Raw genomic sequence first — 12,197 nt, 5'->3', positions numbered from 1 at the left:
CACTGTCTCTCTTTTTTTTCTCTCTCTCTCAAATAAATAAATAATAAGTAAATATTTTTAAAAATAAAGCAAAAGAGTGAATTTTATGGTGTATCTCAATGAAATAGCTTTTAAAAAAAAGCCATAAATAATGAAAGGGAATAAAGGGGAAAGGAGAAAAAATAAGTGGAAATATCAGAGATGGAGACAAAACATGAAAGACTCCTAACTCTGGGAAACGAACTAGGGGTGGTGGAAGGGAAGGTGGGCAGGGGGTGAGGGTGACTGGGTGGTGGGCACTGAGGTGGGCACTTCACAGGATGAGCACTGGGTGTTATTCTGTATGTTGACAAACTGAACACCAATAAAAATAAATTTATTTAAAAAACTAAAAAAAAAAAAAAAACAGAATGCAGCTAGTTGAAAAAAAAAAGAAATAGCTTTTTCAAAAAGGCCATAAATAAAAAAACAAACAAACAAATGGACAGAAGGCACAGCATTCCCTTATAGCTTATATGTGTAGTGCCTATCATGCAGCATCCTCACTGTTGTGTCAAAATGATGTAGATTTCAGGCAGCGTGGAGAAGCTTACATAATCCACCACTAGTTCCACTTCTTGATCTTCTCCTCTCAATTTCCTCACGACTTTTTGGATGAAGTCTTCGAACTTGGTGGCCATGTAGACATCTTCGTTCTGCAGCTGAAGCCCACCACACCTCTGTCTGATCTCCTCAACCAGCCTGGACGGAAGCAGCAGTTCACCATTACTTACACTTTTAAAAGGATTTAGGGGAACCATATTAACACATTTTCCACATTGTTTGTAGATAAGACATGCTACAAACCCATTTGTACAGAGCCTCTGAGATCTTCCATGATAATAACTGAAGAAATTGGTAAGACCAGGAGAACAAAATTAAAAAGCTGTCCTGAAGGACAGTGGATATTCTCTTGTTTTTAACTTTGTATATGGCTAGAAAGAAAAGAAACCAAAGCAAAAAAAAAAATTTTTTTTACCTCCTTGTAAGCAAGATAATAGGGAGCACATAAAATTAGTTCCTTTCCTTTCAAAGGTACTACAAGAACAAGAAATAAAGGAAAGTCCCTAACTGTAAAGAGTATGAAAAAAAGTCATATTGTATAATATTGTCTCTGGATCATGTATAAAAATGAAACAAACATGTTGTTTGCATTACATGGTTAGTGTCACTACTAAGTAGAATCATGTTAGGTCAAGATAACTTCTGAAGTCTCTACTGATCCTTTGATTTTTTGCTGTTAATTTTACAAATTATAGCTGTTATTTGCCATTGCTTGAATATCACCAGTGTGCTAGCTGCAGGACAGAAGTATCACCACAGTTGTTTGGTCATTTCTTCTCCAAAGGAGATGAGGTGCTTTGGCAGTTCCAGGTAACAGCATCAGGTGATTAGCATGATTCAGATACTCAAACAGAAAATGGGCAATTCTAACAGGAGCGTCTTGCTAGTAAAAAAAGTAATAGCATAGTACTGAAATCTTTAATTGAATAAATTAGAAGTTTCTGGGAACTCACGGATCATAGCTAAGAAATTTGTTATTTGAGGAACCAAAACTCTTGACTTGATGATGCTATTTGCTCTGGAGATGATTGTTTGGATTTAGTGGAATAAAAGCTCCATGAATTAAAGAACTTTGTCCTGTTCATGACTGTATTCCCAGAGTTCAAAGTGTTCCTGATATGTAGTGCATATATAGTGAGTACTCAATAAATGTTGTGGAATAAATGAGTGATAAGAAAATAAACAGAATGATCATAAAGAACACTCACTTTTTTCATGAGGAGCAGCATTCTTTAACTTCTTTAATTAGTGAATGGCCATAGTGTAGCCAGCCCTCAAAGCAAAATATCTCTGCAAGACTCTCCAGTATTAGGATCCTCACAGACTTTTTTTTTTTTTTTCCCCATAAAAGAGGGCCTTCTAGGACTCTAGCTCTTTCAATTTGCCATAAGCCTTTATAGAGAAATTCTGACTATAGGGCAATGATTCTTCCTCTTACAAGTATACTAATAATCCTTATTCTAGCTATATTTTACTGGGTAATTTTGAGGAATAGGAAAAAAAAAGATATTGGGGTAAATGTAATCAATGTCAAGTATGCTTCTGAATCAGACTATGTAGGTAATTCCTGATTAACATTCTCATCCAGAACTTCCCCACTCCAAAATTAGCTAAGAAATGTAAGGACAAATTTTTAAAAGAAACAAACAATTAGAAGCATCAGTTTTCTAGGTTTAAAGGGCATATGAAAACTACTCCTGGCTAGCAACAAAGAGAAAGGAACAAATATACGTGTTTGACATGGAAACAATTCAAAAAAGATGAAGAAAAGAGTAGAGTGGGTATGGTAAAATGATAACATCCAGAACAAAGGATTGGATTTTATTTTCAAAGTCAAAAAAATCTCTAGTGGAGGGTCATGAGTCAATAGGGTGATCGTTTTACCTGACAACATCCATTGAGCTCGCTCCAGATTTAAAGAAGTCTGTTGAGTCTTCAATAACAGGGACATTGCTTAAAATTCCAGCCCAGATGACCTATACAGCAAAGGTAATTTTTATGAAGGATGTGCCATGAACAACACAATGGTAGAGACCGGCCAGCTCCTCACCAAACCTACTATTTTTTCATCTTGGATATGTGGCTTGACTACATTTTTCAGCATCTCTTCAAGTTAGATGCAGCCCTATGACTGACTTCTAGCCAATGAATAGGAGCAGAAGTGAAATTGACTCCTAGTCTTGACCCATGCAAAACCTCCTTCACACAATTCTCTGTACTCTTTAGCCCTTGGCTGTCTGGAATGTAGATGACCCCTAGGGTGACCTTGAAGATAGCAGAACGTGGGCCCCAAATGACAGCACCCCTAATCCTTACATTCCAGCTTCACCCCTCACCCCCATGCTGACCTAGAGCTGCCTTGAATAATTTTGTGAGAAATAAATTTGCATATGCATTTTGGAGTTGATTTCCTATGGCAGCTAACACAAAAAAGAGGAGAGAAAGTACTTCCTCCCTACTCTGAAGACTGATGGTGCCATGACCAAAATGCTTCAGTTTTCTAAGGTAAGAGTAACATTAAGGACATCACATGTTCACCTTGATGGTCCCTGCCACCTTGACCTCTTCGGCTGTAAGTTCTACCACTGATGTCTCACCGGCTGAAAAGTACTGAGAAGCAGGAATCATTCTTCCATCTTCAAACTGCAGATTTCTCACCATCAGCTATAAAATAGTGACAAAAAAAGCAGAGGATTGAAGATTCAGACAATGCAAGAGTAAGATGGTGGGAGATGGAGTGTCATATATGAATAAAAGGATCAGCTTGTTTGGCAAATAGAAAAATATGAACTAAAAACCCTTACCATTATGTGTCAAAGATCTGAACTGGTATTTTACTAATGGCAGCAGAAAGGAGAAAGTTAAGTCTAGGGCTAGATACATCTCAAAATTGAAAACAAGCTCCAGAAAAAATTGACATTTGGGTGTAACATCTTTAGACTAAAACCTACTATAACTCCTCTTCCTCCTCCCACTACTACAACTATCACTTCCCCTCCTCTCTCATGGCCATCATCTGAACACTTACTCCGCAGCAAGCACAGTGCTAAGTATGTATGTGTGTATCATTAGGTCTCATGAATCCTGATGGAAGCAGGTCCCATTATCATCCTCATCTTACTGATAAGGAAATGGAGCTCAATGAGGTTAAGTAATTTGTCCAACACCACATAGCTAGTAAGTTACAGAGCTAAGGTCATAACCCAGAACTAGCTGGACCCAGAAGCCTAGAATTTAATAACTGACCACCCACCCCCCGGCCCCTGCAAGCTACCAGAGTACACCTTTAGGCTGCAAATTCCCCTTTGCTATCTTCAAAGACTCCACTGAAGGCCAAGAGCCCATGCTCTTGAGCACAGGGCAGTGTGAGTGGGTACCTGCATGGGAGGCAAAGGCACGGAGCATCTGAAGAAGGCCACATCCACAGTATTTATCCTCCCAGACTCCAGCAGTGGGAAGGCAGGCAGATGAGACTACTCTGTGTTTCACAGATGGGGAAATGAAGATCCCAAGGGGAGAAGCATCCTCCCAAGACCAGCAAGTAACAGAGGAGGGGTTCACATTCTGATTCCTGACTATATCCCAAGCACTTTCTACTGTACCACAAAGCACACTGTGCAGGTCCTTGAGGCCTCCCATATACCACTGTATAGCCGATTACCTTGTGAAAGATATTCCCTTAGCAGCTTGGGTTATAGAAGGAAACCAAAAACATTATAGGTGACCATATTGAACACTCACTGCTTTTCCATCATTACCAAAAAGAACAAGTCCATTTTTGGTAACAAGACCAGGCTTCTTGGCACCTTTAATTTCCAGTGGTTCTCCAGGAGGCACAGAGCTTTTCAGTAATGATGAGCCATAGAACGTGACCATCTAAGAAAAAGAGCAAACCCAGGCCATGTAAGGAGGGAGTCATACCTACAAACAGGGTGTGGGCAAGCAGCACTCCCTGAAAACAAGCTCAAGTTGAATGATCATTTATGATAAAACTGAAATAGCCCAATGTGGGAGACAGTAGTAATCACCTGTAGAAATGACACAAAACGAGTGATAATCTATGAATGGATGACTGAAGAGATTCGAGAGTGCCTCACATCCAGAAGACGTTTATCATTTTTGACATTGATACAAAGATGAATGAGACAAAAAGTTCTCTCAGACATCACAGCCTGAAGCTAGGGGTTTTGAAGGGGAGTAGAGGTGATGATGGTGAGTCAATGAGGGCAGATGTGGGGAGCAATCAGACCATTATAGGCCAGTGTGATTACTGATGGGAAACACAGGGTGTTTTGTGGGTGAGTTCATGGAAACAGGACTGAATTCAGACTGTAACCAAGAGAATGTGATGCTAAATGATGTGTGATTATAATTCTATGACTATTAGCTATTATTTATTGAGCACTCTAAGAGTTATTATTGAATACTTATGCCAGAGACTAAGTACTTAAATGAATTAACATGTGTTAACTCACTTAATTTTCACAATGACCTATAACCAATAAAAGAGGCACTAGGTACACCTGGGTGGCTCAGTGGTTGAGTGTCTGCCTTTGGCTCAGGGCATGATCCTGGGGTCCTGGGATCAAGTCCCACATCGGGCTCCCTGCATGGAACCTGCTTCTCCCTCTGCCTGTGTCTCTGCCTCTCTCTGTGCGTCTCTCATGAATAAATAAATAAATAAAAAAATTTTTTTAAAAAAGAGCTACTATTAGTCCCATTTACAATAAGGAAACCAAAACACCCAATGGGTAAGTAACCGGACTAAGGTTACCAAGCAAAAGTGGATTTATGTGTAATACCTCTTACAAAAGTCTTTCTCTCTCTCTCTCTCTCTCTCTCTCTCTCTCTCTCTCTCTCTCACACACACACACACACACACACACACACACACACAATTGGTCCCTAGAACATACCTGTCCATTTATCTCTGTCCAAGCTCCAGGAACTTTATCATGACCTCGGATCCAGTTATGTAAAATTTCGGCAGACTGATCCCAAGAAATCTAGGGAAGTACAAAGCACAGGCTGAAACTCCTAATGCTATGAGTATCAAAAGTAATCAATTCTCTCCATCAGTGATGGAAGTAGGGTTGGTGCAGAATAGAACAGGATGGTTAGAGATCTACCTTTTGGCCAGGAAATGGTACACTGGGAACTACTTAAAAGTAAAGGGCCAAGAACATTGAGGTGTGTTATTGAGTTCATATAAATACCTCGGCATTTTCCTTTTTCCGGATACCTTCATACGTTGCCCCTTCTTTCGGCTGGGGAATACGAGGAGCTTTTCCATCAGCTATGAGTTGGACGGCTTCCACCTAAAGTTGAAAACATGATCTGTGTTACAGCCCAATGGTTAGTAATGGCACCGTTGGTTTAACTGGAGTTCCTGCTAAACAGAATTACTATATATAAATCTGTCCAGGGGCGCCTGACTGGCTCAGGAGGAAGAGCATGTGACTCTTGATCTCAGGGTCATGAGTTTGAACCCCACATTAGAAGTAGAGTTACTTAAATAAATAAAACTTTAATCAATCAATCAATCTGTCCAGAGAGTCAGACTGTGACAATAACTACCATTTCTTCAGTTCCATCTATGTCCCAGGCAATGTGATAGCTACTTTATGTAAAATATCCTTGCAGACATCACACCAGTCCTGCCAGGTAGATATTATTATCCCAATTTTATGGACGAGGAAACTGATTCTTAGAAAAGTGAAGCACCTAGTCCAAGATCACACAGATAGCTAGTGGGTGTCAGTAGTAAGATCTGCATCCAAGTCTACCTACTGCCAATATCGAGCTAGTACTCTTAAGAATGACTCCCTTGGGATCCCTGGGTGGCACAGCGGTTTGGCGCCTGCCTTTGGCCCAGGGCGCAATCCTGGAGACCCGGGATCGAATCCCACGTCAGGCTCCCGGTGCATGGAGCCTGCTTCTCCCTCTACCTATGTCTCTGCCTCTCTCTCTCTCTCTCTCTCTGTATGACTCTCATAAATAAATAATTAAAAAAAAAAAAGAATGACTCCCTTGTTAAAACAAAGTCCAACCTCCCCTTCGTGATCTAGTGGGAATTTTAGTAATAGAATTGTAAGATAGGCTCTCATGAGTGATTTCTGCTCATCATGATGATTCTAGAAAGTGATGCATTATTCTATTTAAGAAATTCAACTTGCTTTCTAGTTGAGGATACCTGGAATTACACACCAGTTAAAATCTACACATGAGTTTAATTGCCTTTGAGATGTGTTGTGAATTGTCTTCTGTGCCAGACTCATGTCTGCCTTAAGTTGAGAGCCTCTCCCTTCACAGAGAGGTCTATGTGAACTTGGGTTTTCAGATCTCTCGGCACACATGGCTGCTGACCAGCCTCCCCAAGAGCATGTGGAGGGCTACCCAAGAAAAGGGCCAGTTCATAGCTCATTCATTTATCCACTTCTGGCTATGATATCATCAGGTACATGATCTGGGCTTGAGCAAATGCCACTGAACACACATAATACTATTTTGATTGTAATGATCATTTTTGAGCACCTACTGTGTGCCGAGTGTTTTACACAAATGCTACTTAATTTCTCAGGAGCTCTTATAAATCTGGTAATATATACATTTTACAGATAAGAAAACCAAGGCTAAAGAGGCTAAGTGACTCGCCTTTTATCATTGAACAGATAAGTGGTAGAATGAGAACTTTGATCTTTCTAACACCAAAGCTCTACTCTGATAATCATTAAATGATACAAAGCTCTGCACTCCTTCCTCCAAAATCAGTGGTTGCTGCTTTATACCATCTTAGTATCCATCTCTGTGTGGCTATTTCTACCTTATCCAATTCAGAAAATATTGAAAGATAGATTTCAGTGTCATTCAATGTTGACATTGAAATCTATCTTTCAACATTTTTACAGGCTAATATATTTTTACTTTGTGGTGTACATGCTTTGGACATTTTACCCAGAGCACATCTGAATAACAAATAAATAAAGCAATGCCAAATTTCATCCTGTTACATAGACTGATTTCAAATACTTTTGACAGAAGTCCAACTTCCATAGCAAAATTTCTTAAGATTCTGTACACTTCCTTACAATTAGTCATTACAAACAGGATTGATGATTCAGATATTTGGCAAAATAAATGAAGCTGTTTCATTGCTACCTCATCCATCTGATCACTGTTCTCAGAAGAACAAGCTTCAGAGACTAAAACATTTTAACGTTCGGACCTCCACACTAAATATACTATCCTATTGGCAAATATAAAGTCTAATTTTGTTTTCAGCTTTATACTTTTTGTAAAGATTAATATGGGGAAATTCTCAATAAGAGAAAAACATTTCGAAAATGTTAAAGCTTTACTAAATTCCCCTTGATGGTGTAAATATACTAACCATGGCCTTGATTCCTTCAGGAAAAAGAAACCGATTATAAAGTGTATCCACTGTATCATTGGGTTCAACGTCACATGACCTCTGAAGAAGGATGGGTCCAGTGTCTAAACCATCATCAGCCCAGAAAACAGACAACCCAGCTTTCTTATCTCCCATAATTAGAGTCCTGTGAAAAGAAAAGCCTCAACTTAAAATGTTGGTTTAATGTATCACAAAGTGACGAATTATTGGTATTAAAGTGCAAAGTAGTGGGGTGCCTTGGTGGCTCAGTCAGTTAAGCGGCTGACTCTTGATTTTGGCTCAGGTTGTGATCTCAGTCATGAGATTGAGCCCCATGTTGGGCTCGCTGAGCATGGAGCCTGCTTGAGATTCTCCCTCGTTCTATCCCTCTGCTCTTCCTCCAGCCCCCTGGCTCATGTGTGCTCTCTCTCTCTCTCTTAAGAAATAAATAAAGTACAAAGTAGTTACAATGGAAGGTAGACAGTGACAGAACTACTGTGAGAAATTAACAGTACAGCCAGGAGATGTCAGCATTCATAAAAAGCACTGGTACCATTATTTTATACATTCCCTTATCTATTGTCTTTCGTGTTAATGATGACTTCTGATGATGACTTCTACTCTACTCAAAAGGGCACAAGAATCTGTCATTACCTCCACTCCTTAACTGCCAGTTTTCAGCTTTCTACTGTGGCATTCAGCAATTTTGCCCACTAGGGTCCAATTCCCACCTTGTACTTGACCCTGTACTAGGCAGGATAAGATAATGGAAGATAAAACAGGGAATACTCAGTAGAGGAGAACTTATTAGTTTTCTTAACTGTTTATTTAGGTTATGTAATTTGGGTATGTCAGAGCTAGAATTGGCTCTAGATTGTCTAGGTAAACTATAGTAAGAAGTGGTTAATTCAACTCTTTGTATTTTATGCTCTTTATAAAGTTTTGCCTAAGAGTGCCTGGGTGAGCATCCAACTCTTGGTTTTGGCTCTGGTGATGATCTCAGGGTTGTGAGATAGAGCCCCGGGTAGGGCTCAGTACTCAGCCGGAAGTCTGCTTGAGATCTAGGATCCACTCCTTTCTATCTACCTCCCTTTCCCTCACCTTCTGCCCAATTCTACCCCTACCCTCATGGGTATGCACACACATGTATTCTCTCTCTCACTTTCTCTCAAACAAACAAACAAACAAACAAACAAACAAATCAAATACTGGGGGGGAAAAGCTTAGCCTAAGAGAAAATACTGGCCCGTAAGAGCTTATAATATAAACAATAAGCTGAATATGTGGATAAATACATATAAAAGATATGAGAGGATAGGCTAATATCAAAAGAATATGAAGTAACATATCATCCATGTTCATGACTTAAATAATTTTTAAACCTTGGAGCTACTAATCAAGCAAGATCTAAGTAATAAATCAATCACTCTTTTCAGAAATATTGAGGAATTAATTGGCATTATGCTATCAAAAGGCTTGAAAACATTCATATACTTTGATCCAATGATTCTACATGTGGAAACAATGTGAAATGAGAAAAAAATACAAGTTTAAGTGCAAAGATAACCACACAGTACCATTTATAACAGCAAAAAGAAATTGATTCATGCCAAATACAACGAAATGTCATTTATCACATTTAAACTAAGTGTAGTTTCCTGCCTATTTAATAACTTGACATTGAGAGATATCAGGGAGATGTACAGGGAAAAGAGAGAATGTGGAAAGGTGTACCTATGATATTTAGTACCTGTGGTGTACCTACAGCAATAAAAATGTTAGACCATAGTCCCTTCTCTCAAGAAGCTTAAAGCTGGTTAGAAGAAGACAGAACGAAGAAGAAAATTTCAGATAATTCAGCATTTCTTGAAATGTACTTGAGATGCTCTATACAAAAAATTTCTATGGTTAAATAAGTTTGGTAACATTGTGTACTCAGATTCCCTCTTGGAAGCTATGATGCTCTCACTAAAGTACATTTAAAGGGTTCTCAGAAGTCCTGTGATCAAGAAATCTAGCATGAACCAAATTTCTCTGACTATAAAACCTTTGTTTGCTCAATTACTTAGATGTATCCAATGGAGCCAGGACTCATTGAAAACACTGTCTAGCCCATGCAGAACTGCTAAGTCTTAGGGGAGTTCATGCAAGAGTAGCAATCAATCAGGCTCAAGCATACATATTTTCTTGATCCCCTAGGTAAAAGAACAGATTACAGGCAATGGAAATAGGCCCATCTTTTCTGTAATTAAAAAAATTCTTACCAGTTGATAGCAGAGGCTCCTCTGTGCCGGGGGAGGATGGAGGGGTGATATATGATGGAACCGTGCTTTGGGCTGTCAATTACATCCATAGGGATAAACTGTGTGCAGAAGGGAAGCACGTTTAGCTCAGCACCCACAGATTTGTAGGCCTCCGCCACTTCCTTTATGGTCTTGCCCTTGACTCTCCATCTGGGGAACTTGAACACAGGTGTCCCATCTTTCTCTGCAGCTAGAGCTGAGCATGAAAAAGAAAGTTATTTTCATTAGAAAAAATCTGGCCATAAGTTTATATGGCTATGGATTCACACATTAGAGTTATACAGCTTCATGAGATATTTACATGATGAAGAACAATTTTGATATGACCAGAATTTGACCTGTTACAATTTTATCACAATTAATCCATTTTCCTCATGTGATTTTTATCTATATATTTGAGGCATAATATATTTAAGCTCAAAAGTTTGTGGCTAGATAACATTTTAAAATTTTAACAGAAGCTTTTTCTTTTATAGATAAAAATTTATACTTTTATTATTGATATAGCTATTTATTTGTTTTTTAGATTTGGAGCCAAGTGCTGGTACATCACCACTCAGATTATACATAGCTTCTGGCACAGGTGGAAAACCACGAGTCTCTTCCCATGCCTATTTCCTGGAGAGAAGTCTCTTTTAACACAAGGCAAGCTGTAGATTGGAACACATTCTCCCCACCAACCAGGTAGATCTCGAAAGATAAAGAGAGAAAGTTTTTGAGCTGAGCTTGGCTTATCTAATACCTTTTCCCAAATTCACCAATCAGATAAGTCAGTGGGAGAGAGAAGCCAAGAATGGGGAATACATGCTTCTCATGAGGGTTTTGCCATACTGGAGAAGATCCAAGATTCCTTCCCTTGGAAAATGTCCCTTCTCCAAGGAATGGCTCCATCTACCTCTGTGTAGAAAAGGAATGGTTCTCCCAAGTGCAGACAGCACTAGCTCATTTCTTTTTCCATAATAAGATATCACTTTGACTAACTATATATTTTATATATATTAAGTATATACATTTATTTTCTACCAAGAACACAAAGTAGGCAATTTTAGGCAATCTTTAAAAGCTTTAAGTGAGGCTTTTTATCTATATTTTTGAGCTCCCTTTCCTTTCTGTCCCATTGGATCATCAAACTTCATTGACTTTGGATGGGATGATGCCTCAACCAGAAAGCCTAAATTCCAAATCCTAAGTGAGTATTAAAGGAATCTGGCCATCAAATTGATGCCTTGATCAATTTACTTGGAAGAATGGGAGAGGCCAGTAAAATAATGTTCACAGAATGTGAACGTTCATAAAATGTTCAAAAAACTGTAAACAACTCATTTTCAGATGATAGGAAAATGAGTAAATGGTGGTAAAAAATGTGAAATTGGGGGAAAATTGTGCAGGATTAGACTAGGAAAGAAAAAAATGGGATGAGAAATCTAGAAGTCTTGATTTTAAAAATCTACGCCACTGAGAGAAGCATGCAGCATCCAGGTGTCTTCCTTCATATTGATTTGTGGCTGCCCCAGGGCTATTTTCAGCTGCCCTAGTTGACTATTCTGACAATAAGATAGTTAGCCACTGTTTTTTGACCCCTTTTCATGAATTAGGCACAGAGCTGAGCACATTATATACATTATTTCATTTAATCCTTGTAAGATGGGTACTGTTGAACTAAGCTTAGTGAGTTGTAGTAACTTGCCCATCATCAGGCAGCAAGTGGCAGAATCAGAATTAATTCCATGACTTCAAAACACATACTGTTAACAGGTTGAAATGGTGTGGGTCCACTTATATGTGAATTTTTCCTGATAAATATAGTACTGTAAATGTATTTTCCCTTCCTTATGACTTTTTAAAATATTTTCTTTTCTCTAACTTAATTATAAGAATATAGTGTAAATACATATACACAATATGCAGTAATAAACTGCTTA

At 38.7% G+C, this 12,197-nt stretch overlaps 1 protein-coding gene across 6 annotated transcripts in view; it reads right to left on the bottom strand.

Annotated features, from left to right (window-relative positions):
• Positions 1-12,197, bottom strand: part of ALDH1L2 (aldehyde dehydrogenase 1 family member L2) — a 63,652-nt gene that overhangs the window by 31,887 nt on the left and 19,568 nt on the right. For all 6 annotated transcript variants that reach the window (XM_072742626.1, XM_072742627.1, XM_072742625.1 and 3 more), the window contains 8 exons: positions 10,237-10,471; positions 7,973-8,138; positions 5,799-5,900; positions 5,499-5,588; positions 4,324-4,458; positions 3,121-3,246; positions 2,467-2,558; positions 573-720 (listed from right to left, as the gene is read on the bottom strand). In XM_072742626.1, coding sequence (XP_072598727.1) covers positions 573-720; positions 2,467-2,558; positions 3,121-3,246; positions 4,324-4,458; positions 5,499-5,588; positions 5,799-5,900; positions 7,973-8,138; positions 10,237-10,325 — 948 coding nt within the window. In that variant the 5' untranslated portion in view covers positions 10,326-10,471. The remainder of the gene's footprint in view (positions 1-572; positions 721-2,466; positions 2,559-3,120; positions 3,247-4,323; positions 4,459-5,498; positions 5,589-5,798; positions 5,901-7,972; positions 8,139-10,236; positions 10,472-12,197) is intronic.

This window comes from Vulpes vulpes, chromosome 16, assembly GCF_048418805.1.
Source record: "Vulpes vulpes isolate BD-2025 chromosome 16, VulVul3, whole genome shotgun sequence".
Taxonomy (NCBI): Eukaryota; Metazoa; Chordata; class Mammalia; order Carnivora; family Canidae; genus Vulpes; species Vulpes vulpes.
The sequence above is the reverse complement of the archived record's forward strand: the minus strand, read 5'-3'. Positions and strand labels throughout refer to the sequence as shown.